This window comes from Culex pipiens, chromosome 3, assembly GCF_016801865.2.
Source record: "Culex pipiens pallens isolate TS chromosome 3, TS_CPP_V2, whole genome shotgun sequence".
In the NCBI taxonomy this organism is placed as follows: domain Eukaryota; kingdom Metazoa; phylum Arthropoda; class Insecta; order Diptera; family Culicidae; genus Culex; species Culex pipiens.
In genome coordinates, this window is record NC_068939.1 from 120,074,615 (window position 1) to 120,100,973 (window position 26,359).

Here is a 26,359-nt window from a genome sequence, read left to right on the forward strand (position 1 = left end):
TTATTTCTTTAACTAAGGCACTAGCAATTTCTAAAATTCTAAAATTCTAAATTCTAAAATTCTAAAATTCTAAAATTCTAAAATTCTAAAATTCTAAAATTCTAAAATTCTAAAATTCTAAAATTCTAAAATTCTAAAATTCTAAAATTCTAACATTCTAAAATTCTAAAATTCTAAAATTCTAAAATTCTAAAATTCTAAAATTCTAAAATTCTAAAATTCTAAAATTCTAAAATTCTAAAATTCTAAAATTCTAAAATTCTAAAATTCTAAAATTCTAAAATTCTAAAATTCTAAAATTCTAAAATTCTAAAATTCTAAAATTCTAAAATTCTAAAATTCTAAAATTCTAAAATTCTAAAATTCTAAAATTCTAAAATTCTAAAATTCTAAAATTCTAAAATTCTAAAATTCTAAAATTCTAAAATTCTAAAATTCTAAAATTCTAAAATTCTAAAATTCTTAAATTCTAAAATTCTAAAATTCTAAAATTCTAAAATTCTAAAATTCTAAAATTCAAAAATTCTAAAATTCTAAAATTCTAAAATTCTAAAATTCTAAAATTCTAAAATTCTAAAATTCTAAAATTCTAAAATTCTAAAATTCTAAAATTCTAAAATTCTAAAATTCTAAAATTCTAAAATTCTAAAATTCTAAAATTCTAAAATTCTAAAATTCTAAAATTCTAAAATTCTAAAATTCTAAAATTCTAAAATTCTAAAATTCTTAAATTCTAAAATTCTAAAATTCTAAAATTTTAAAATTCTAAAATTCTAAAATTTTAAAATTCTAAAATTTTAAAATTCTAAAATTATAAAATTCTGAAACTCTGAAATTCTGAAATTCTGAAATTTTAAAATTAAATTCTTAAATTCTAAAATTCTAAAATTCTAAAATAAATTCTAAAATTCTAAAATTCTAAAATTCTAAAATTCTAAAATTCTAAAATTCTAAAATTCTAAAATTCTAAAATTCTAAAATTCTAAAATTCTGAAATTCTAAAATTCTAAAATTCTAAAATTCTAAAATTCCAAAATTCCAAAATTCTAAAATTCCAAAATTCCAAATTTCCAAAATTCCAAAATTCCAAAATTCCAAAATTCCAAAATTCCGAAATTCCAAAATTACAAAATTCCAAAATTCTAAAATTCCAAAATTCCAAAATTCCAAAATTCCAAAATTCCAAAATTCCAAAATTCCAAAATTCCAAAATTCCAAAATTCCAAAATTCCAAAATTCCAAAATTTCAAAATTTCAAAATTCCAAAATTTCTAAATTCCAAAATTTTAAAATTCAAAGCTTCAAGAATTCAAAAATTCTAAAATTCTTACATTTTTAAATTCCTAAATTCCTAAATTACTTAATTTCTAAATTCTTAAATTCCCGAATTCCCAAATTTACAAATTCACTTATTCATTTAAATTCCCAAATTCAAAAAATTCCCAAATCCACACATTCCCAAATTCCGTAATTCTCAAATTCCAAAATTCCCAAAATTCCAAAATCCCAAATTCCCAAATTCTTAAAATCCCAAATTCCCAAATTAACAAATTCTTAAATTCCCAAATTAACAAATTCACTAATTCCCAAATTCACAAATTCCCAAATTCCGTAATTCTCAAATTCCAAATTCCCAAAATCTTAAATTCCCAAATTCTTAAATTCCAAAATTAACAAATTCTTCAATTTTTAAATTCCCAAATTAACAAATTCTTCAATTCCCAAATTAACAAATTCACTAATTCCAAAATTCTCCAATTTACAAATTCCCTAATTCTTAAATTCCTAAATTCCTGAATTCCTAAATTCCTAAATTCCTAAATTCCTAAATTCCTAAATTCCTAAATTCCCAAATCCCCAAATTCCCAAATTCACAAATTCTTATATTCCCAATTTTCTAAATTCCTAAATTCTCAAATTCCTAAATTCCTAAATTCCTAAATTCCTAAATTCCTAAATTCCTAAATTCCTAAATTCCTTTATTCCTAAATTCCTTTATTCCTAAATTCCTTTATTCCTAAATTCCTTTATTCCTAAATTCCTTTATTCCTAAACTCCTAAATTCCTAAATTCCCAAGTTCCTAAATTCCCAAATTCTCAAATTCCCAATTTCCAAAATTCACAAATTCCCAAATTCTTAAATTCCCAAATTCTTAAATTCTCAAATCCCTAAATTCCTTAATTCCTTAATTCCCAAATTCCTTAATTCTCAAATTTCTCGATTCCCAAATTTCCAAATTCCCAAAATCCCAAATTCACAAATTCTTACATTCCCAAATTTCTAAACTCCTAAATTCTCAAATTCATTAATTCCTAAATTCCTAAATTCCTAAATTCCTAAATTCTTAAATTCCAAAATTCCAAAATTCCTAAATTCCTTAATTCCTAAATTCCTAAATTCCTGAATTCCTAAATTCCTAAATTCCTGAATTCCTATATTCCTAAATTCCAAAATTCCCAAGTTCCTAAATTCCCAAATTCTCAAATTCCCAATTTCCAAAATTCGCAAATTCCCAAATTCCCAAATTCTGAAATTCCCAAATTCCTAAATTCCCAAATTCCCGAATTCCCAAATTCCTAAATTCCCAAATTCTCAAATTCCCAAATTCCCTAATTCTTCAATTCCCAAATTCCCAAATCCCCTAATTCTTCAATTCCCAAATTCCCAAATTCCTGAATTCTTAAATTTTCAATTCCCTAAATTCCTAAATTCCTAAATTCCTCAATTGTCAAATTCCTTAATTCCCAAATCTCCAAATCCCCTAATTCTTTAATTCCCAAATTCCTAAATTCTTAAATTCTCAAATCCTCAAATTCCTTAATTCCTAAATTCCCAAATTCCTAAATTCTCAAATTCCTAAATTCCCAAAATCCCCAAATCCCAAATTCAAAAATTCCCAAATTCCCAAAATCCCAAATTCCCATATTCCCAAATTCCCAAATTCCCAAATTTCCATATTCCCAAATTATCAAATTCCCAAATTCACAAATTCCTAAATTCCCATATTCCCAAATTCCTAAATTTCTTGTATTCCCATATTACAAACACACACACACACACACACACACACACACACACACACACACACACACACACACAAATAGTAGTTTTTTAATTAATGATGTATTTTTTGCCTCAATAAATAAAAAAAAACGAATCAACTGTTTTACTGAACCAAAAGAAATATCCAACGGTCAATTCAAAAACCAAATCCAACGGTCAATTCAAAAACCGAATAAATCGTTCGGGATGGCTGCGTGCTTTCTGTTTTGCCAGGCGTCACCAACCGTGACGACTCAAAATCAACAACATTGTTCTCGATTTTGATGCAAATGTTACCGGACGACTGGTCGACAACATTCTGAAACGAATTTCAGAACGAATCGAGAACAATGTTGTCGATTTCCCGGACAGGATTTCTATCCGTGCAGGAGAGGTTCGGGGCCACCGAGCGTGGCAATGAAGGCCGCTCGTCCGGGGACTTCAACGTAATGTAAGAAACCCGGACGGAGCGTTCAAACCCGTACCCGTTGCTTCCATTGCAACGAGATCGGACACTTCAAATCAAAGTGCCCGAAGATCCCCAAACCGCTGCCAAGGAAGCCTTGGATGCAACAAGGTGGACAAGCGCTGATGGCGCGCCTCCGCATCGGCGGTTATTTCCAACGGAACCAACCAAGGAGGATCGGGCACCACTATGCTGCAGTAGCAGAAAACCCGGTTGTCGCCGGAGGCCAGCAGCAGGACGGCCAGCAGGCAGGTCCGTCGTGTCTAGCCGTGGGCCGCCAACATCGTCGGGAGGTGCTGCTGCCACGTGAAGATGGCCGGAAGCCGTCAGGTCGTCGCGTTCGATTTGCTGTGGACTCTGGTGCGTCCACGCACATGGTGAATGATGATCGAGACCTTGAGGACGTAGAGATGCTGGAGGAGCCGCTGGAGATATCGACCACCAAGTCTGGCGAGACGCTGCGCTCGTTCAAAAAGGGGACCGTTCGTCTCCAAAGCGTTGTTGGCAACAAAATAAACGATGTTGAATTGTACGATGTCTTCTTGTACGATTCATCATTCCTTGATTGGACGAAAACCTACTCTCAGTAAGAATGGCTACCTCAAAAGGGAAAAGGGTTACTTTTCTAGGTGCAGCAGTCTATATTGAGACTTCTAGCGAGGTTATCGCTCAAGGAAGAATGGAAAACGGTTTGTATTGGCTAGATTTGTTTCGGGTTACGGACAAATCGGCACTGATGAGCAAGAGGAAGGTTAGTATTGAGCATTGGCATAAGCTTCTTGGGCATTTAAGCTACAGTGGTATCAATGAATTGGTACAGAAGAAGATGGTCGAAGGTATCGATTGAAATCCACAGATTTTGCGTCCAAAAATAAAATTTGTTAGAGTTGCTTAGCTGGGAAACAGTCTAGCATGAAGTTTAAGTCCAAGGACGAGCAGACCGCTCGAGGTCAAAAATCAACTAACGATGGATATCGTAATTTTGTCGCATTTTGCTATGGTTTATCTTCTGAAGCACAAAAGCGAAGTTCTCGCAAAATTCAAAGAATTTGAGGCGATGGCGACGGCACACTTTGGTCAAAAATTGTCAAAATTACGTTGCGATAATGGCCGAGAATACGTGGGGAAAGATTTCCAGAATTTCTGCAAAGAAAAGGGAATCCAACTAGTACTCACAGTTCCTTACACACCCCAACAAAATGGAGTGAGTGAGAGATTACATCGAACCCTAATGGAGAAAGTTAGGGCTATGCTTTTTGAAAGTGAGCTTCCTAAAGCCATGTGGGGAGAGGCATTATACTGTGCAACATATTTGCTGAATCGTTCACCAACTAGAGGTCTTGTTGAAGCCAAAATATCATACGAAGTTTTGACTGGAAAATTGCCCAATCTTTGCAATCTGAGGATATTTGGGACCACTGCCTTCGCACACGTTCCCAAGGAAAAAAGCCAACGATCAAAACTATATAGATAGTCAGTCTATTAGTGATCAAAGCGTGGAATCTTCTTCCGAAGAAGATTTACCAGACGGTGAGTCTGAGCCAGAAAGTAATTCTGGGAGCACTGACAAAACGCCGACGGAGGAAACCCCACCAGAAAATGATGACGAGTTCGAGCAGTTTGAACCTGTGAACGAACCCGTTTCTGAACCAGAAACCGCCAACACAGAAAACAAGTTGACCGATAAGCAGAATCCACATAAAGAGCGCGCTAAAAGAGTGCGCCCCAATCATTGAATGATCTTCAAAGTAGAGATGACTGGGAGAGCTGTAGAGAAGCTATTGCTGAGGAATTCAAATCTCTAGAGGAAAATAAAACATGGAAGGTGGTTTCACATTCATTTGTGGACCACCAATCAGTGAGGTACTCCTGGATATTAGCTCCTGAAAAGTGCTTAAAAAGTGCAAAAATGCCTCACAGCAAGAAAAAGAGGCGGTCCTCACCAGCAGGATCGTCAGATTTGAAGAAGCTAAAGAATGCCGAAGCGCTACCTGCAAAGCCAGGCAGTTTGAGCAAGGACGCTCGAAATTTGTCTGGAAACCAGTTCGCTACCCTCCCTGTAGACGAGAGCGAGAAGGAAGAATTTGAACGACGGGAAAAGTTGCCACCCATTTTTGTGAAAACATCGTCATCGGATTCGGTGCGAAAGTGGCTGACCGGGTTTATCAAATCTGGTGCCTTACGAGCTTCCATTCGCTTGTGTGGTGATGGACTCAAAATTCTGCTACCTACCAGAAAGGATTACAACCAGACCTGCAAAAAGTTTCCAACACAGCGTACACATAGAGCAAACCAAAATGTCTGTTCACTGCTAGCATGTGACTGCAAGCCTACTGTGTCTATTCAACCACTGCCGCCTGACTTGTGCCGGTCGGCTGCTGGAGAATGAGAGACGTGAAAAAATGAGCTACACTCACTCAATTCGTGTCATATGACTGACTCGTAGAATCCTCTTTAAACATAGTGTTTGACTATTTTCAAACAGTTGAATGGTTGTAGACTGTGCAAAACACTTAAAACAACCATAACTTATATTCAAAATTACATTTCCAAGCATAAATTCGAACTTTTTGTGTAAAACTTGTTTCTTTATGTGTGTGCGTGCAACGTCGAATGAGCGTTGGTCGACTACTGCCTCGAATTGCAGCTGCTCAATGAGCTAGGGCACGCACGACTGCGCCGGGTTTGTTTATGTCACGGTTTTTCTGTTCAGTGAATGGATCTCAAAAATTCGTGTCAGCGTCGCCGATTTTCGAGTCATGACCCCTGACATTTTCAGCACTGATTACAACTACGTTCGGGATTTCCTGAACAATACAAAGATTGAATACTACAGCCATGACGATCCAGGTAAACGCCCCATGAAACAGGTCCTCCGAGGCCTGTACGACATGGATGTGAGTGTGCTGAAAGAAGAGCTCAAAACTCTTGAGTTGAACGTGATCGAAGTCTTCAAGATGACGAGACACAACAAGGACATCAAGTATCGTGATCAACTGTACCTGGTTCAACTCGAGAAAGGATCGACAACGCCGTCTGAGCTGAAAGCAGTTCGGGCAATTTTCAATATCATCGTGACTTGGGAACGTTATCGTCCAGTGCACCGTGACGTGACGCAATGTTCGAACTGCTTGCAGTTTGGACATGGTGGAAGGAACTGTTTCATCAAGAGTCGTTGTGCAACCTGCGGAGGTGAGCACAAAACTCAAGCTTGCGAAACAATCAACGAGAACATTGAAGCCAAATGCTTCAATTGCGGCGGCGACCATTCGACCAAGAATCGAAGCTGCCCAAAACGAGCTGAGTTTGTGAAAATTCGGCAGCAAGCGACGACGAGGCACCAACCAAATCGTCGCAAAACACCACCAACTTTCACGGACGTGGGTTTTCCTGCTTTGGCGTCACCTGGAGCGGGATCTGTTCGAGTGGTTCCAAATCTGCAGCCATTGCCGTTGAATCAGCGGCAAAAAGCTGCAGAGAATACAACACCTCCTGGGTTCAGTCAGCAACCGAGGGAAAACCAACCAGCATCAACGGGTGAGGGAAGTAGTGACCTGTTTTCACCACAAGAACTTCTTAACATTTTCATCGAGATGACAACAACACTGCGTGGTTTCAAAACTCGCCAGGAACAAGTAAGAACTCTTGGAGCATTCATCTTAAAATACAGTTCGTAGTTTACTCGTTCTAGTGATTTTTAATATTTCAATGAATTTATTTTTTTAGTTTTAAGTTAGGATTAGTTGTTAAAGTGATTTTTTTTTTCTTTTTTACCCAAATGTATTCGATTCAATGCAATAATGTAAAACAATTTGAAGTAAATAAAATAAATGTGATCAGTTAATAATAAAACGAAAAATACAACAAAGATGAAGAGCATTAGGCCATACCACTTAGCATGTAAAATAAATGTAATTATTATAAGAAAGTTCAATAAAGACATATTTAATTTCAAATTTCAAAAATGGAAGGTGGTTAATTTTCTTCCTAGAGACAAGAAAGCAATTCATTTGAAATGGGTATTTTCGATTAAAGATGACGGAAGGTACAAAGCTAGATTAGTAGTAAAAGGATGCTCATAACGACCTGGATTTGACTACGTCGAAACCTTTGCTCCAGTGGTTAAAATGGAAAGTGTTCGCACCATTCTTGCCCTGGCAAATGAATTTGGCATCAAATGGATGTAAAAACAGCTTTTCTCATTGGAGACTTGGATGAGGAAATTTTTATGCAGCTCCCAAAGGACGAATTGGGATGTTCCAAAATAGTAAAACTGCAGAAAAGTCTGTATGGGTTGAAACGGTTGAAACAGGCTAGCAGAACTTGGAACAATCGCTTTGATGACGAAATCAAAATGCTTGGATTTGTTTCTTCAAAGAGTGATTCTTGCGTTTATCAGTATTTCTAATGTAAATGGAAAACAGAGCTCGGAAGGTTATTCCAGAAAGACTTACAGGACGTCAAACACTTCTTAGGAATGGAAATCAAACGTGATTTTCAAAAAGTAATTTGGAAATCTCACAAGAAGGATATGTTGAAAAGATATGAAAAAGATTTGGCATGTCCGAGTGTAAACCAATGGGAACACCCCTAGACCCGAACGCGAGATGGACTAAGGCGGAAGCAGATAAATTGACATCGCAACCATTCAAAGAGCTTCTTGGATGTGTACAATATTTGGCAGTTACGTCACGCCCTGACATATGCGCTGCAGTGATCGCACTTAGTAAGCACCAAGCGGCTCCATCAGATGCACATTGGACGGGGTTGAAACGTATACAACGTTATCTACGAGAAACAACAACAACAACAAAACTGGTTTATGCCAAGAAGAGGGATACTCTTGGGTTAGCAGGTTATGCTGACGCGGATTTTGCAAACGATACAGATGACAGAAAGTCAGTATCAGGAAACGCGTTTCAGGTCTATGGCAATCTTGTTTCATGGTCAACGAAACGTCAACACCAGACGGTTAGTCTGTCATCGACAGAAGCCGAACTGGTTTCGCTTTGCACTGCGGTCAAAGAGGGTTTGTGCGGTTAACAAACTTATTGAATGAGTTAGGTGTAGTCAACACCACATTCACAATCATGGAGGACAATATCCCATGCATCCAGTTCGCCGAGGAGTCACGATCTCATCAAAGGATGAAACACTTGGACCTAAAATTCATGTTCATTCGGGATCTCATTAGGAGCAGTAAAGTACAGCTGCAGCACATAAGATCAGAAGATCAACCAGCAGATGCATTCACCAAGGGGCTACCCAGAATCCAGCATCGAAAGTTAATTGATACCCTCAACGTCCGAATTGAGGAGAGGTGTTGAAAAAGCACTCGCGTTTCACGATCTTCAATTCGGCTTGGATGGTATTATCTTTACAAAGACGAGTTCTCATTAGAGAACTCGTCATGCAGTTCTATTGTGTAGGAACTGTTGTACTGTCCCACCATACAGTGTAGTTTGAACTGACCGCTACAGTGCTATTTGAAATGACCGTTAGGTTGTAGAAGTGAAGCCAGAACTGCTGTTCTGAGAATTAGTATATTAAAAAACTAGCGTTTTTCGTAAAAAAGGCTGATTGTTTAATTTTAACATAGCTCAGCCATTTTAAATATTTTATTAGGACAATTATACATCGTTGGAAAGGTAATGAAATTAGCTTTGAAACTATTAATAGATAAAATGTTGTTTCCAAACCAAAAACTGAAGTTTTCATCGAATAACTGGAGCATTTTTTGACAAAACTATTTTTTTTTTTGTGTTTGTTAATCGAATACTTTTTTTTTGCTAACCGATGCTAAACATGAAACTAAGATCACTTGAAAGATTGGATCATAATCTAACATTGCTGAAATTTCCAGCCTGCGATTTTTTGCTTTTTCGGAGATATGCCATTTTGAACATTTAAGTTTTATCAAAATTTGCTGCAATCTACATATGGGTCATTCCACCTGAAGTGTGCAAGAAAAAATGCAAATTTTAAAATTACAGGGTGGTTACACGAAATTCGCGATTTTCAATACATTAAAAAAATCAGAATTTCATCCAAATCGGACCACCCCCTCCATTTTTGTACCCTCCAAAAAAATCGACTTTTTTGCGATTTTTGAGCGAAACCCCTATCTTCAAACGACGATAACTCAGGAGGAACCACAAATCTTAGAGGGTCGGTCTTAGACTCAATATTGAAGGAAATTGGACGTAGAATCCATTTTCGTGACCAAAATTGAGATTAAAATATTTTGTTCTACCTGTATTGCGCAATTGAAAACTTTAAATGGCCGTATCTCGAAACAGCCCTATTTATTTTTTTAAATTTAACCTCACCATTGTATTCCCCGGCCAATTTTACATAAGAGCAATTCTCTACGAAATCGGTCTTTTTTCTTCAATTTTAATTTTTGTATTTTTTAATCCGACCGAAACTTCAATATTACGCCCTTTTAAAATGTTAGTCATGGTTTAAAATATTGTTTTCGAAAAGATCGGAAAATTTCACAAATGTTTCATATATTAACATTGAAAATCGGACCATTAGTTGCTGAGATATCGACATTGAAAAATGGTGGGCTGTTTGGGTCAGACTTAGAAAACATCAATTTTCCTGTTTTTAAACTTTTGCATTGAAATATCTCAGCAACTAAAGGTCGTATCAACAAAGTCCGAAGAAGCAAAATATAGAGAATTTTCTCAGCTTTTAAAAAAAAAATTTCAGAAGTTTGCAAACATGTGCACTAATTTAAAAAAAAATGAAAAACTCCTACTAATTTCAAAAAAGTCACCTAAATATGGGTTTAACTTGAAAACGGTGCCACGGTTCCCCCACAGACCGTTATTATGAAGAAAAAATTTCCACCCAAACCAATGATTGGACATGGTTTCTGGGACCATTCTGCACCTCTGGGCCAAGTTTCAAAATATTTGCTGGCAGAAATTTCGAATACGGTCAGTTTTAGTATTTTTAGTTGAAATTAAGGGGAAATCGCATGTAAAATGCATTGGAAAACTTCAAAGTTTCATGAGCATGAGCATGAGCATGAGCATGAGAGACCACCCATGGTTGTCCTTCTCCGTTGCTGAACAGAACCGTAATATCCTTTCAGCACTACTGATCATAGGCTTCGACTATCAAGTGGTATTTCCCATATCAACAGCATGTATGAATGCGCTGAAAAGATAAAACACCATGATTTCCAAAACAAGATCAGTTGCGAATAGGTAACAGTCATTGGCCACCAACGGCGCCCGCCATGTCAGTTTGTAGATCTCGATTTTAAGGGACGGGAATGTTAGTTAGCGCAGGTTGCTACTAGGGCAGCTGATTTACTCTGTGCTTACACCCCACGAGCGCCAGGAACCTGAAAACTTGTTAGTAGGATAGGGTGTTTGGTCAGGATTCATCATAGAAGATGATGATGCGACCCAAAATCATAGTGTTTGTTGAAAGGTATTATATTTTATTCTCAAGGCAAACAATCGGATGCTGCGGATGAGACATTTCCCGTTTAACTGCTGTTAAATTTTTTATGAAATGGTTTAATCTTAGACAGCCGGCTGTGGAAAGATAAACCAACTAATATTTATTTATAAAATGAGTTGTTAAACGCAATGCTGCAATGATAGCGTAGTCTGATTTTTAATTATATAATCATTTAGTTCATGAATTTGTTACGGAATAGACGCAACGAACTCAACCATCAAGTGCCTTCCGATCTTCTTTCTGTTAGCTAGATAAGGTATTGATTTTCGTTGCCTCTCGAGCTTCGATGCTATGGAGAGGGCTTAACACACCAACAACCGACGTCGAGCCCTCCGAGCTACGGAGCTATGGGAAGGTCTTTTCAACACAAAAAAGACTCGCGCACCACACGACGTTCTTGATAAATCAAAATAATTTTGTTGCGCGATAAACCTAACGAACTCGGATCGTTTTAACTATATAAAGAGAACAAAAAAAACTCATCGGCCAACGAACGCGCGAACTAAAAAAAATGAAAAAGAAGAAGAAGAAGAAGTCCAATCACCCCATGCACACAAACAGCGACACAAAAGAGACGAAAATAACACAAAAAACAGGACTGCACTAATGATCAATGAACTCACTTGATTGTTCAAAAATAAAATCGAATTGATTTAAAGTAATTGCCAAAGTGTAGAAACAATTTAAACCGTTAATAGTTTGCGACGGCCCGAACACAACGTGGACAATTTTTAAAGGCAGAAATAAATAAAACCAACAAAAAAATACATTAAAACAATAGGATTCACTAAGAAAAGGGCCTATATCTCCCACACATACTTAAAAAATCAAGTAAACACGCAACATGGAACGAACTCACCAGATGATAGTTGATAATCCCCCACTCGCAGAAATTTTTCGCTTTCATAGATGAAGAAGTTCACCTTCCATCTTTGAAACACAACCGCCACCGATCACTCGCAAACCAACATCACTAAACCAATGAGCCTGCCACCCAACACCCAGACTCGGTAGTAAACACCACCCACCACCGTTAGAGCACAGCGCCAGCATGTCATCTGTTTACCAACAAACCGCGATGACCCCAAACACTGACGATGCTCTCTCTCCCTCACTCAAAACGAACAAACGTCACTGGACGGCGGACGCCACTCCTCAGCCGGGCAACATTGGAAAACTTCAAAGTTTCAATGTTTTAACTCTAAAACGTTACTGGTCATGGTTTTAAATTGTACTTACATGTAGTAGAATGATATAAAACGATTTACGGAACTGACTTAGCCGGATTAAGCCTTAGTTAAGTGACTTAAGTACATTATTTACAAGTTTATATCGAAATATTTTTTAAAAACTCCTTCATTAGGCAATTTTAAGTCTAGGAAGACTAGATTGCATAAAAATAATTAAAATGGGGTGACTTTGAGCCAAGGGGTGACATTGTGCCAAATTTTACGTTTGTTTAATAACTAAATAGCTTAACAACAAGCTCGATAAGCTTGAATTGTAAGGATTACTCGTTGTAAATATTGTTGTCTTCTCCCACAATTTTGAAAAATTCCATAAAAAGTTAAATAAGAACGAAAAAAAAACTACAAAGAATTATTAGCCTTATTGTTGGACCCTGACAAGAGTTTTAGGACACAAACTACATTGAAAACTTACATCGTCCTTCATATGTAAATATTTATAACTTCAATAACCTATACATATTAGACTATACTTTTTTTCAAATTTTCTTAAGATATGCCAGGCTTGTTAAAAAAGTAGATAAGTGGTTGTGTTTTCACATGAGACAGGCGTAGGTTTTGTTTTACTGAATATATTATCAGTAAAAGTATTGCTGATCATTAATATGTTTTGATGAATTTCAACGACGATCAAACTGTATCAACAATACATTAATCAATTATAAAACACAGTTTTATGATGATTAACTGAAATTTTGCAAAATTATAATTGGTTTGAAATATTAATCCTGTGGGAAGTTGTGCCATTAAACTTTTGCTAATTATAATCATTACACAGGGCAACAAAAATGTTTGAGCTAAATGATAGCTGAAATACTCACTACATTTTATTCGTATTGTTCAAGTTTCTAAACGTTTAAAAAAAAACAATTTTATTATTAATGCAATGCTACAAACTTGCCACGTCACATAATTGTTTTTCTTTCATTTGTATTCAGAAGGAATCGATTCAGAACTGGAACATGTGCGCATCATTTTCAAATTTGTCACTTATAAGTGATTTAAAATCAATAGGCCTTTTTAAACATATTAATTTGCGATCTGCGAAGCAATATCATCAAATTATTTTTGGGTTTGGGAACATAAATAGACCAAATTAAGCAGTCTACAAACAAATATTGACATAAACTTAATGCTTATCAAAACTATCTTTTTTACATTGTCACCCCTTGGCTCAAAGTCACCCCATTTTAATTATTTTTTGTGCAATCTAGTCTTCCTAGACTTAAAAATGCCTAATGAAGGAGTTTTTAAAAAATATTTTGATATAAACTTGTAAATAATGTACTTAAGTCACTTAACTAAGGCATAATCCGGCTAAGTCAGTTCCGTAAATCGTTTTATATCATTCTACTACATGTAAGTACAATTTAAAACCATGACCAGTAACGTTTTAGAGTTAAAACATTGAAACTTTGAAGTTTTCCTATGCATTTTTTTTTTTTTTTCAATTCAGTTTTTATTCATTCAGTTATCAATAAACAATTTGTTTTTCTTATATACCTAAATAGAGTTTTGGAGTTCCTTTCAGCTATGAATTCAAAATTTAATGTCAATCCACCCAGCAGGGCAATTTGGCCAAATCAAAAATCTAAGTATGCAGAAGTTATCTACCAAATTGGTACATATGTCTACCTCGAAGGATTTTTAGTCTACCTCAATAGTTCAATAAGTAGCATTGCCCTGCTGGAAAGATACCTGTTTTCAAGAAAACGACGTCAAATCAACTTCTGAAGTAATACAAAGTAGTCTACCTCCGTTCTACCTAACGAATCTGCAATCAGATTTTTCCTAAACTTCTTATAAGTAGTACTTCTCTTTATACTTAATTTTCAAAGTACTTTATATATCGATTTTGACCATGGCATCGTGTTCCTTGGAAAATTCTAGCCCGATTTGACCTATGAAAGTCCAAACTTAAGTTGAAAAATGACGGTTCTGGAGCAAATTAAAGATTGTTAAAAAATGAGCTACCATGCGTCTCCATCAAACAGAATAATTAAACCTTAAGTTCAATATATCTGCAGTTCTGATTATTCCTAGCATGTAGCAAGTATTTCTGCTGCAAAATGATGCCACATAATAATTTTATCAAGTTCTACCCCATAAAGAAATAAAGATAGCTAATGAATACTTAAAGAACGAAAAATGCAAATTTTAATAAACTTTCAAATAAAAGCAGCCCTGCTTACAATCTGTGGCTCATTCAATGATTAGAGAATGTTGTTCTGATGATTAAGAATAATATTCAGTCATTCTACCAAATTCTACCTCATTGTAAAATTGTTTTAAATACATTTATTAAGAAATTCCAACAAATTCCTTAAGAAAATTGCAATTTTAATAAAATTTTAAATAAAAACTGCTCTGTTGATAATCTGAGGCACATTCAATGATTGGAGAATGTTGTTCTGATGTCTAAGAATAATATTCAGTCATTCTACAAAATTCTACCTCATTGTAAAATTGTTTTTAAATACATTTTTTAAGAAATTCCAATAAATTCCTTAAGAAAATTGCAATTTTAATAAAATTTCAAATAAAGCAGCCCTGCTGAAAATCTGTGGCTCATTCAATGATTGAAGAATGTTTTTCTGATGTCTAAGAATGATATTCAGTCATTCTACCAAATTCTACCTCATTGTAAAATTGTTTTTAAATACATTTATTAAGAAATTCCAACAAATTCCTTAAGAAAATTTCCATTTCTAATAAAATTTCAAATAAAAGCAGCCTTGCTGACAATCTGTGGCTCATTAAATGATTGGAGAATGTTTTTCTGATGTCTTAGAATGATATTCAGTCATTCTACCAAATTCTACCTCATTTTAAAATTGTTTTAAATACATTTTTTATTAAATTCCAACAAATTCCTTAAGAAAATTGCAATTTTAATAAAATTTCAAATAAAAGCAGCCCTGCTGACAATCTGTGGCTCATTCAATGATTGGAGAATGTTGTTCTGATGTCTAAGAATGATATTCAGTCATTCTACCAAATTCTACCTCATTGTAAAATTGTTTTTAAAAACATTTTTAAAGAAATTCCAACAAATTTCTTAAGAAAATTGCAATTTTAATAAAATTTCAAATAAAAGCAGCCTTGCTGACAATCTGTGGCTCATTCAATGATTGGAGACTGTTTTTCTGATGTCTTAGAATGATATTCAGTCATTCTACCAAATTCTACCTCATTGTAAAATTGTTTTTAAACACATTTTTAAAGAAATTCCAACAAATTTCTTAAGAAAATTGCAATTTTAATAAACTTTCAAATAAAAGCAGCCCTGCTGACAATCTGTGGCTCATTCAATGATTGGAGAATGTTGTTTTGATGACTAAGAATAATATTCAGTCATTCTACCAAATTCTACCTCATTGTAAAATTGTTTTTAAATACATTTATTAAGAAATTCCAACAAATTCCATAAGAAAATTGCAATTTTAATAAAATTTCAAATAAAAGCAGCCTTGCTGACAATCTTTGGCTCATTCAATGATTGGAGAATGTTGTTCTGATGTCTAAGAATGATATTCAGTCATTCTACCAAATTCTACCTCATTGTAAAATTGTTTTTAAACACATTTTTAAAGAAATTCCAACAAATTTCTTAAGAAAATTGCAATTTTAATAAACTTTCAAATAAAAGCAGCCCTGCTGACAATCTGTGGCTCATTCAATGATTGGAGAATGTTGTTTTGATGACTAAGAATAATATTTAGTCATTCTACCAAATTCTACCTCATTGTAAAATTGTTTTTAAATACATTTATTAAGAAATTCCAACAAATTCCATAAGAAAATTGCAATTTTAATAAAATTTCAAATAAAAGCAGCCCTGCTGACAATCTGTGGCTCATTCAATGATTGGAGAATGTTGTTCTGATGTCTAAGAATGATATTCAGTCATTCTACCAAATTCTACCTCATTGTAAAATTGTTTTTAAAAACATTTTTAAAGAAATTCCAACAATTTCCTTAAGAAAATTGCAATTTTAATAAAATTTCAAATAAAAGCAGCCTTGCTGACAATCTGTGGCTCATTCAATGATTGGAGAATGTTTTTCTGATGTCTAAGAATGATATTCAGTCATTCTACCAAATTCTACCTCATTGTAAAATTGTTTTTAAATACATTTATTAAGAAATTCCAACAAATTCCATAAGAAAATTGCAATTTAAATAAAATTTCAAATAAAAGCAGCCTTGCTGACAATCTTTGGCTCATTCAATGATTGGAGAATGTTGTTCTGATGTCTAAGAATGATATTCAGTCATTCTACCAAATTCTACCTCATTGTAAAATTGTTTTTAAAAACATTTTAAAGAAATTCCAACAAATTTCTTAAGAAAATTGCAATTTTAATAAAATTTCAAATAAAAGCAGCCTTGCTGACAATCTGTGGCTCATTCAATGATTGGAGAATGTTGTTTTGATGACTAAGAATAATATTTAGTCATTCTACCAAATTCTACCTCATTGTAAAATTGTTTTTAAATACATTTATTAAGAAATTCCAACAAATTCCTTAAGAAAATTGCAATTTAAATAAAATTTCAAATAAAAGCAGCCTTGCTGACAATCTTTGGCTCATTCAATGATTGGAGAATGTTGTTCTGATGTCTAAGAATGATATTCAGTCATTCTACCAAATTCTACCTCATTGTAAAATTGTTTTTAAAAACATTTTTAAAGAAATTCCAACAAATTTCTTAAGAAAATTGCAATTTTAATAAAATTTCAAATAAAAGCAGCCTTGCTGACAATCTTTGGCTCATTCAATGATTGGAGAATGTTGTTCTGATGTCTTAGAATGATATTCAGTCATTCTACCAAATTCCACTTCATTGTAAAATTGTTTTAAATACATTTTTTAATAAATTCTAACAAATTCCTTAAGAAAATTGCAATTTAAATAAAATTTCAAATAAAAGCTGCCTTGGCTTTAATCTATGAATATGAAAATAAATTTGAATCTATTAATAAGGTAGAATGACTGAATATCATTCTTAGACATCAGAACAACATTCTCCAATCATTGAATGAGCCACAGATTGTCAGCAGGGCTGCTTTTATTTGAAAGTTTATTAAAATTGCAATTTTCTTCAGAAATTTGTTGGGATTTATTAAAAAATGTATTCAAAAACAATTTTACAATGAGGTAGAATTTGGTAGAATGACTGAATATCATTCTTAGACATCAAAAAAACATTCTCCAATCATTGAATGTGCCTCAGATTATCAACAGAGCAGCTTTTATTTGAAATTTGATTAAAATTTCAATTTTCTTAAGGAATTTATTGGAATTTCTTAAAAAATGTATTTTAAAACAATTTTACAATGAGGTAGAATTTTGTAGAATGACTGAATATTATTCTTAGACATCAGAACAACAATCTCCAATCATTGAATGTGCCTCAGATTATCAACAGAGCAGTTTTTATTTAAAATTTTATTAAAATTGCAATTTTCTTAAGGAATTTGTTGGAATTTCTTAATAAATTTATTTAAAAACAATTTTACAATGAGGTAGAATTTGGTAGAATGACTGAATATCATTCTAAGACATCAGAACAACATTCTCCAATCATTGAATGAGCCAAAGATTGTCAGCAGGGCTGCTTTTATTTGAAATTTTATAAAAATTGCAATTTTCTTAATGAATTTGTTGGAATTTATTAAAAAATGTATTTAAAACAATTTTACAATGAGGTAGAATTTGGTAGAATGACTGAATATCATTCTAAGACATCAGAAAAACATTCTCCAATCATTGAATGAGCCACAGATTGTCAGCAGGGCTGCTTTTATTTGAAATTTTATTAAAATTGCAATTTTCTTAAGGAATTTGTTGGAATCTCTTAATAAATGTATTTAAAAACAATTTTACAATGAGGTAGAATTTGGTAGAATGACTGAATATCATTCTAAGACATCAGAACAACATTCTCCAATCATTGAATGTGCCTCAGATTATCAACAGAGCAGCTTTTATTTGAAATTTGATTAAAATTGCAATTTTCTTAAGGAATTTATTGGAATTTCTTAAAAAATGTATTTTAAAACAATTTTACAATGAGGTAGAATTTGGTAGAATGACTGAATATTATTCTTAGACATCAGAACAACAATCTCCAATCATTGAATGTGCCTCAGATTATCAACAGAGCAGTTTTCATTTAAAATTTTATTAAAATTGCAATTTTCTTAAGGAATTTGTTGGAATTTCTTAATAAATTTATTTAAAAACAATTTTACAATGAGGTAGAATTTGGTAGAATGACTGAATATCATTCTAAGACATCAGAACAACATTCTCCAATCATTGAATGAGCCAAAGATTGTCAGCAGGGCTGCTTTTATTTGAAATTTTATTAAAATTGCAATTTTCTTAAAGAATTTGTTGGAATTTCTTAATAAATGTATTTAAAAACAATTTTACAATGAGGTAGAATTTGGTAGAATGACTGAATATCATTCTTAGACATCAGAACAACATTCTCCAATCATTGAATGAGCCAAAGATTGTCAGCAGGGCTGCTTTTATTTGAAAGTTTATTAAAATTGCAATTTTCTTAAGAAATTTGTTGGAATTTCTTTAAAAATGTGTTTAAAAACAATTTTACAATGAGGTAGAATTTGGTAGAATGACTGAATATCATTCTTAGACATCAGAACAACATTCTCCAATCATTGAATGAGCCAAAGATTGTCAGCAAGGCTGCTTTTATTTGAAATTTTATTTAAATTGCAATTTTCTTAAGGAATTTGTTGGAATTTCTTTAAAAATGTGTTTAAAACAATTTTACAATGAGGTAGAATTTGGTAGAATGACTGAATATCATTCTTAGACATCAGAACAACATTCTCCAATCATTGAATGAGCCAAAGATTGTCAGCAAGGCTGCTTTTATTTGAAATTTTATTAAAATTGCAATTTTCTTAAGGAATTTGTTGGAATTTCTTTAAAAATGTTTTTAAAAACAATTTTACAATGAGGTAGAATTTGGTAGAATGACTGAATATCATTCTTAGACATCAGAACAACATTCTCCAATCATTGAATGAGCCACAGATTGTCAGCAGGGCTGCTTTTATTTGAAATTTTATTAAAATTGCAATTTTCTTAAGGAATTTGTTGGAATTTATTAAAAAATGTATTTAAAACAATTTTACAATGAGGTAGAATTTGGTAGAATGACTGAATATCATTCTTAGACATCAGAAAAACATTCTCCAATCATTGAATGAGCCACAGATTGTCAGCAGGGCTGCTTTTATTTGAAAGTTTATTAAAATTGCAATTTTCTTAAGAAATTTGTTGGAATTTCTTTAAAAATGTGTTTAAAAACAATTTTACAATGAGGTAGAATTTGGTAGAATGACTGAATATTATTCTTAGTCATCAAAACAACATTCTCCAATCATTGAATGAAACACAGATTGTCAGCAAGGCTGCTTTTATTTGAAATTTTATTAAAATTGCAATTTTCTTAAGAAATTTGTTGGAATTTCTTTAAAAATGTTTTTAAAAACAATTTTACAATGAGGTAGAATTTGGTAGAATGACTGAATATCATTCTAAGACATCAGAACAACATTCTCCAATCATTGAATGAGCCACAGATTGTCAGCAGGGCTGCTTTTATTTGAAATTTTATTAAAATTGCAATTTTCTTAAGGAATTTGTTGGAATTTCTTAATAAATGTATTTAAAAACAATTTTACAATGAGGTAGAATTTGGTAGAATGACTGAATATCATTCTAAGACATCAGAACAACATTCTCCAATCATTGAATGAGCCAAAGATTGTCAGCAGGGCTGCTTTTATTTGAAAGTTTATTAAAATTGCAATTTTCTTATGGAATTTGTTGGAATTTCTTAATAAATGTATTTAAAAACAATTTTACAATGAGGTAGAATTTGGTAGAATGACTGAATATTATTCTTAGTCATCAAAACAACATTCTCCAATCATTGAATGAGCCACAGATTGTCAGCAGGGCTGCTTTTATTTGAAATTTTATTAAAATTGCAATTTTCTTAAGAAATTTGTTGGAATTTCTTTAAAAATGTTTTTAAAAACAATTTTACAATGAGGTAGAATTTGGTAGAATGACTGAATATCATTCTTAGACATCAGAACAACATTCTCCAATCATTGAATGAGCCACAGATTGTCAGCAGGGCTGCTTTTATTTGAAATTTTATTAAAATTGCAATTTTCTTAAGGAATTTGTTGGAATTTATTAAAAAATGTATTTAAAACAATTTTACAATGAGGTAGAATTTGGTAGAATGACTGAATATCATTCTAAGACATCAGAAAAACATTCTCCAATCATTTAATGAGCCACAGATTGTCAGCAAGGCTGCTTTTATTTGAAATTTTATTAGAAATGGAAATTTTCTTAAGGAATTTGTTGGAATTTCTTAATAAATGTATTTAAAAACAATTTTACAATGAGGTAGAATTTGGTAGAATGACTGAATATCATTCTTAGACATCAGAAAAACATTCTCCAATCATTGAATGAGCCACAGATTTTCAGCAGGGCTGCTTTATTTGAAATTTTATTAAAATTGCAATTTTCTTAAGGAATTTATTGGAATTTCTTAAAAAATGTGTTTAAAAACAATTTTACAATGAGGTAGAATTTGGTAGAATGACTGAATATTATTCTTAGACATCAGAACAACATTCTCCAATCATTGAATGTGCCTCAGATTATCAACAGAGCAGTTTTTATTTAAAATTTTATTAAAATTGCAATTTTCTTAAGGAATTTGTTGGAATTTCTTAATAAATGTATTTAAAAACAATTTTACAATGAGGTAGAATTTGGTAGAATGACTGAATATTATTCTTAGTCATCAGAACAACATTCTCCAATCATTGAATGAGCCACAGATTGTCAGCAGGGCTGCTTTTATTTGAAAGTTTATTAAAATTTCCATTTGTCGTTCTTTAAGTATTCATTAGCTATCTTTATTTCTTTATGGGGTAGAACTTGATAAAATTATTATGTGGCATCATTTTGCAGCAGAAATACTTGCTACATGCTAGGAATAATCAGAACTGCAGATATATTGAACTTAAGGTTTAATTATTCTGTTTGATGGAGACGCATGGTAGCTCATTTTTTAACAATCTTTAATTTGCTCCAGAACCGTCATTTTTCAACTTAAGTATGGACTTTCATAGGTCAAATCGGGCTAGAATTTTCCAAGGAACACGATGCCATGGTCAAAATCGATATATAAAGTACTTTGAAAATTAAGTATAAAGAGAAGTACTACTTATAAGAAGTTTAGGAAAAATCTGATTGCAGATTCGTTAGGTAGAACGGAGGTAGACTACTTTGTATTACTTCAGAAGTTGATTTGACGTCGTTTTCTTGAAAACAGGTATCTTTCCAGCAGGGCAATGCTACTTATTGAACTATTGAGGTAGACTAAAAATCCTTCGAGGTAGACATATGTACCAATTTGGTAGATAACTTCTGCATACTTGGATTTTTGATTTGGTCAAATTGCCCTGCTGGGTGGATTGACATCAAAATTTACACTTAGTGATACTATTAGAACTAGCAAAAGGGTTTAATCCAGAGTAGGAAAAATTTCAACAAAAAAAAAACTACTACAATTGTTATAGAAAGGGGGATAGAAAAAGGAAAACTTAAAAACTAGATCACAGGTGATTGATGTCTTTTGACGTCGAATGCAGCTCACGGGTGGTAGATGTATTTCATCATTAGCTCGCTAAGAGCCAGGAATTGTTCCGCCTTGTTCCGGCAGGTTCGAAAGCGGGTCATCATCTCACCAGCCAGGGAGAAGAACTCTGGCAAGGTGAATAGATTTTCGCCGGTGACGGCATATTGTTCTGCAGCAGTGCCACTCCCAGCAGCAGTCACACTTGCGTACGAGCGACCCCACCCTGGTGGAACCGTTGGTTTAGGTACAGGCGTAGCTCTCGTAGACTGCAGAGGTTGCTTCGATGCAGCAGATTTCTGCTTCTTTTTCTCTTGCTCCTCGATGTAGTTTTTCCTTGCGGCACACCCACGATAGTTTGCCGTGTGGTTACCTTGGCAGTTGGCACACTTCACAAGGGACTTATGTTTTTGAGTGTTGTCGTTATCGCCCAAGCTCGTCTTGCGGGGCAAAGTACACCTCTCGGTAAAGTGTTCTTCGCCGCACTTCACACACTTTGGTGGCAGGTTACAGTGGCGAGAACCGTGGCCAAAGCGCTGGCAACGATGACATTGTGCTGTATCAGCCGGATTCTTGGAGTAGAATCTCCAGGTAACCCAGAATCCGTCCAGAGTCTTGTTCCGTCGAAGGTCCTGAATTTTTACAGCACCACGATCAAAGTACAACAGGTACAACACATGAGTACCTGTAACCGTAGTCGTACGCGAGAGCACTTTGATGTCTCGCGGATGCACACCAACGTCAGCAAGGTGTTGGGTCAGATCTTCAATTGATCGATCTTGATAGCCTTGCAAAACGATTTTTACAGGAACATTTTGAGCAAGGTCAAACGTATAAAATTTCACATTGTGCAATTTCAGGACCATTTGCACTTTATCGAAATTCTTCTTGCTCAAAGTAATGACCTGCACTGCAGTCTTACCAATCTTCAAGCTGTATTCTTGCCCTTCCAATAGCTCGTCCACGCTGTCGGCTATTGTGTCGATGACGAATATCGGCGGAGGTCTTTTTTCCTTCGCCGCCGTAGTAGTAGCGCCGCTACGTTTCTTCGACTTGCTTGTTGAGCCGTCGTCGTCGTCACCGTCATCAACGCTGCTGATGCTGATGTCGTCATTGTCATGAGCGGAGTGTACGTGTCTCTCGCAGGGATGTTTACAGTTGTGGATTGCTGCGTTCCAGAATTACTGCCGGAAGGTACCTGGTTCTTCTGGCCACTTTTGCTCAACATGCCTCTCGTACGAACGGGGCTACGTATCGGTACAATTGGACGGATGTTGGTGTTGGCATGGAGCAGATTAGAGTTGATTCCATCTTGGCCCGCTGGTGAGGTTAGGATGGCGGCGTTGTTCGTCTTGGCACCTTTTATCACGCGGCCAGTTGAAGTGCTTCGGGACTGCCTCGAGGCCACACTCGAGTTCCCGCGTCCCCGGCCGGGTTTAGGCATCCCGGGGGAGATGTTCGCGGACAATCACTTCTAATTTACGACGTAATTTTCGGAAAAACTGTGGAGCACCGAAAACTTTGTTGTTACCGGCTGTAGGTTGGTCGAACGATGACCTATGCATTTTACATGCGATTTCCCCTTAATTTCAACTAAAAATACTAAAACTGACCGTATTCGAAAATTCTGCCGGCAAATATCTTGAAACTTGGCCCAGAGGTGCAGAATGGTCCCAGAAACCATGTCCAATCATTGGTTTGGGTGGAAATTTTTTCTTCATAATAACGGTCTGTGGGGAACCCGTGGGTGCACTTTATCAAAATTTTACTAGAGTACTTTTTGATTGCAAATTTGTTTTACATCGAAAAATGAAGTTGAAAAATTTTTGCGACCAATATTTCGATTTTTTGAAAAAATCTGTATTGATTGAAAAAATCATGACTCGGTCAAAGTTTTGCACAACTTGTAAATTTCTGAAAAGTTGGCATTTTATGTCCTCTAAAACACATCAAAAAATAAAAAAAATTAAAAATAGTGTTTTTTTGCAAATCAAGTTTTAGTGACAAAAAGTTAAATAAAAAATCATCAAATTTTTTTTACTGTGTATCATGTTTTTCCAGTGTAGTCCGTATCCATACCTACAACTTTGCCGAAGACACCAAATCGATCAAAAAATTCCTTCAAAAGATACAGATTTTTGAATTTTCATACATCATTTTTGTATGGACAGCTGCCAAATTTGTATGGAAAATTATATGGACAAACTAATCATGCAAAATGGCTTCTTTGGGCATACCGAAGGCACCAAAAAGTTTCAGTCGGATTAAAAAATACAAAAAAATCGAATGACCGAAATCCTGGAGAACTGCTCATAAGAATCACTTTTCGACAGAAAGTTTCGTTCCAGAGATATCGAATTTTAATGTTTTAAGTATTTGAGATTACCAAAAGTTGCGTATTTCAATTACGAAAATTTTGGTATTTTGGTTTTGGTAGGTCTTCGCTGAAATTTTTAAGTTATCGCAGCTTTAGTGAAAAAGTCAATTTTTTCCCGTTTTCGTCTTTTTCCCATTTTTGCGCGTGGCGCGTCGAAAGTCGTGAAATTTTCCGAGGAATCCAATAAAAATACTTTCAGACATAGGCTCTTTGGTCCCGAGACCTTCAAAACAGCATATTAAGTTTTCATACGACCTTTTCAAGTGTAGAGCTAAATTTTCAAAACTTCTTACTATTTTTCCTAAATAGTCAAACTAATCACCTTTCTTTTGCATCTAAGACAACTAAAATCGGACGAAATGGCGCGGATATATGATTTTTTGAAAAAAGTTGTATTTGCGAAAATCGACGAAAATTGCCATTTTTCGGATCACCCCAACACGGCATAGGTCACCCTAATAGCCAAACAAAAAAATACGGGTCTAATTATTTCGACCAAGGAACCCCCAGAAAAATTTTGAAGCTATATATGTCTAGGTACCAAAAGTTGCGTCTTTCAATTACGAAAATTTTGGTACCCAAACATGTACAGGTCATCGCTGAAATTTTCAAGTCATCGCAGTTTTAGTGAAAAAAGTAGATTTTTACCCGTTTTCGTCATTTTTCCATTTATGTTATGTAAAATTTTACAAGGAATCAGGGAAAAATATTTTCAGACGTGGGCTCTTTGGTCCCGAGACCTTGAAATCGGCCAATGAAATTTTCATAGGACCTTTTCGAATATTCAGCTAGTTTTTTTGGACCTCAACATATTTTTCCTTAAAAGCCCAACTAATAACCTTTCTTTCGCTCCAAAATTGGTTCAGCCGTTCCGGAGATATGATTTTTTGAAAAATGTGGTTTTTGTGAAAATCGACGAAAAACGCAATTTTTTGGACCACCCTATTTCGGATAGGACCACCCTAATCGCCAAACAAAAAATACGGGTCTAATTATTTGGGCCAAAGAACCCCCACTCTAAATTTGAGCCAAATCGGAGCACTTTTGATTTGGAGACTTCCTGTTTGACGTGGAATGGCTGATAGATTTTTTTGACTTTTCCATTCAAAACAACATTTCTTTGTTCCTAGGAGAACGATCCAAACGCCTCATCGGAGGAAGATGACAGCGACGAGGATGCAAGCTCGGATTCCGAGAGGGCTCCATCAAAGCGCGTTACTAGTGCTAGGTTCGTTCGGCCTCCGTCATTCGCAATTACAGTCATCACAATAAATATGTAACAATAGATCTTCGCTTTAGTATTTCCAAATTATTTTCAATTGCACACAGGTTATATTTGTTTCAGCGAACGATTGGAGCACAGTTAAAAAAGGAGCGATTTTGAAATTTGTGGTTGAGTTTGAAATATTACATAGCAAGCAACTGCAGGGTTGTTACGGAAAAGTCGAAAAAAAATCCGCGCCAGATCCGCGCCGACCTCAAAACCCAATCCGCGCGAAATCCGCGCCATATAAAAAAATCGCGACAAACATAGAAGAGAGTAACATAATGAATAAAATTTTAAACGAAAAAAGAATGATACAGAAAGCATTACTGATCCGTTGATCAGTTGTGGATTCATATCCCACCTGCGCCAAGTGGAACCTTTTCTGCCATTTCTGAAACAATATTAACATTTTTTGTAACACTTTAAATATCGTTGCTTTAAAAACAAATTCAGGAAAAAAAATTTAAATTCAAAACTTAAAAAAATTTAAAACCCTAAAATAAACAACCAAATTATAAAATCTAGGGATTTTGTACTTGATAATTCCCACCAAAATTTTACGCTGGAAAATCGAAACACGAAATTTATTTTATTTTCTTCTCTAAATTTCTCTAAACTAAAATACGACTCCAAAAATTTAATAATTTAATAATTCAATAATTTAATAATTTAATAATTTAATAATTTAATAATTTAATAATTTAATAATTTAATAATTTAATAATTTAATAATTTAATAATTTAATAATTTAATAATTTAATA

At 34.0% G+C, this 26,359-nt stretch overlaps 1 protein-coding gene across 1 annotated transcript; it reads right to left on the reverse strand.

Moving 5' to 3' along the window:
- Positions 1 to 21,969: 21,969 nt before the first annotated feature.
- LOC120413916 (uncharacterized) lies at positions 21,970 to 23,396 on the reverse strand. Its single transcript, XM_039574890.1, has 3 exons — positions 23,151 to 23,396; positions 22,875 to 23,091; positions 21,970 to 22,637 (listed from the first exon to the last, which is right to left on the reverse strand). Exons 1-3 carry the CDS (start codon positions 23,394 to 23,396, stop codon positions 21,970 to 21,972), a joined length of 1,131 nt encoding a protein of 376 aa, XP_039430824.1.
- Positions 23,397 to 26,359: the final 2,963 nt, after the last annotated feature.

Coding starts and splice junctions, on each gene's coding strand:
- LOC120413916 (XM_039574890.1), bottom strand. CDS start 23,396: ATGCCTAAACCCGGCCGGGGACGCGGGAACTCGAGTGTGGCCTCGAGG. Junction 23,092..23,150: donor AAAGTGGCCAGAAGAACCAG/GTACCTTCCGGC, acceptor CATCCCTGCGAG/AGACACGTACACTCCGCTCA. Junction 22,638..22,874: donor AGAATACAGCTTGAAGATTG/GTAAGACTGCAG, acceptor CTACGGTTACAG/GTACTCATGTGTTGTACCTG.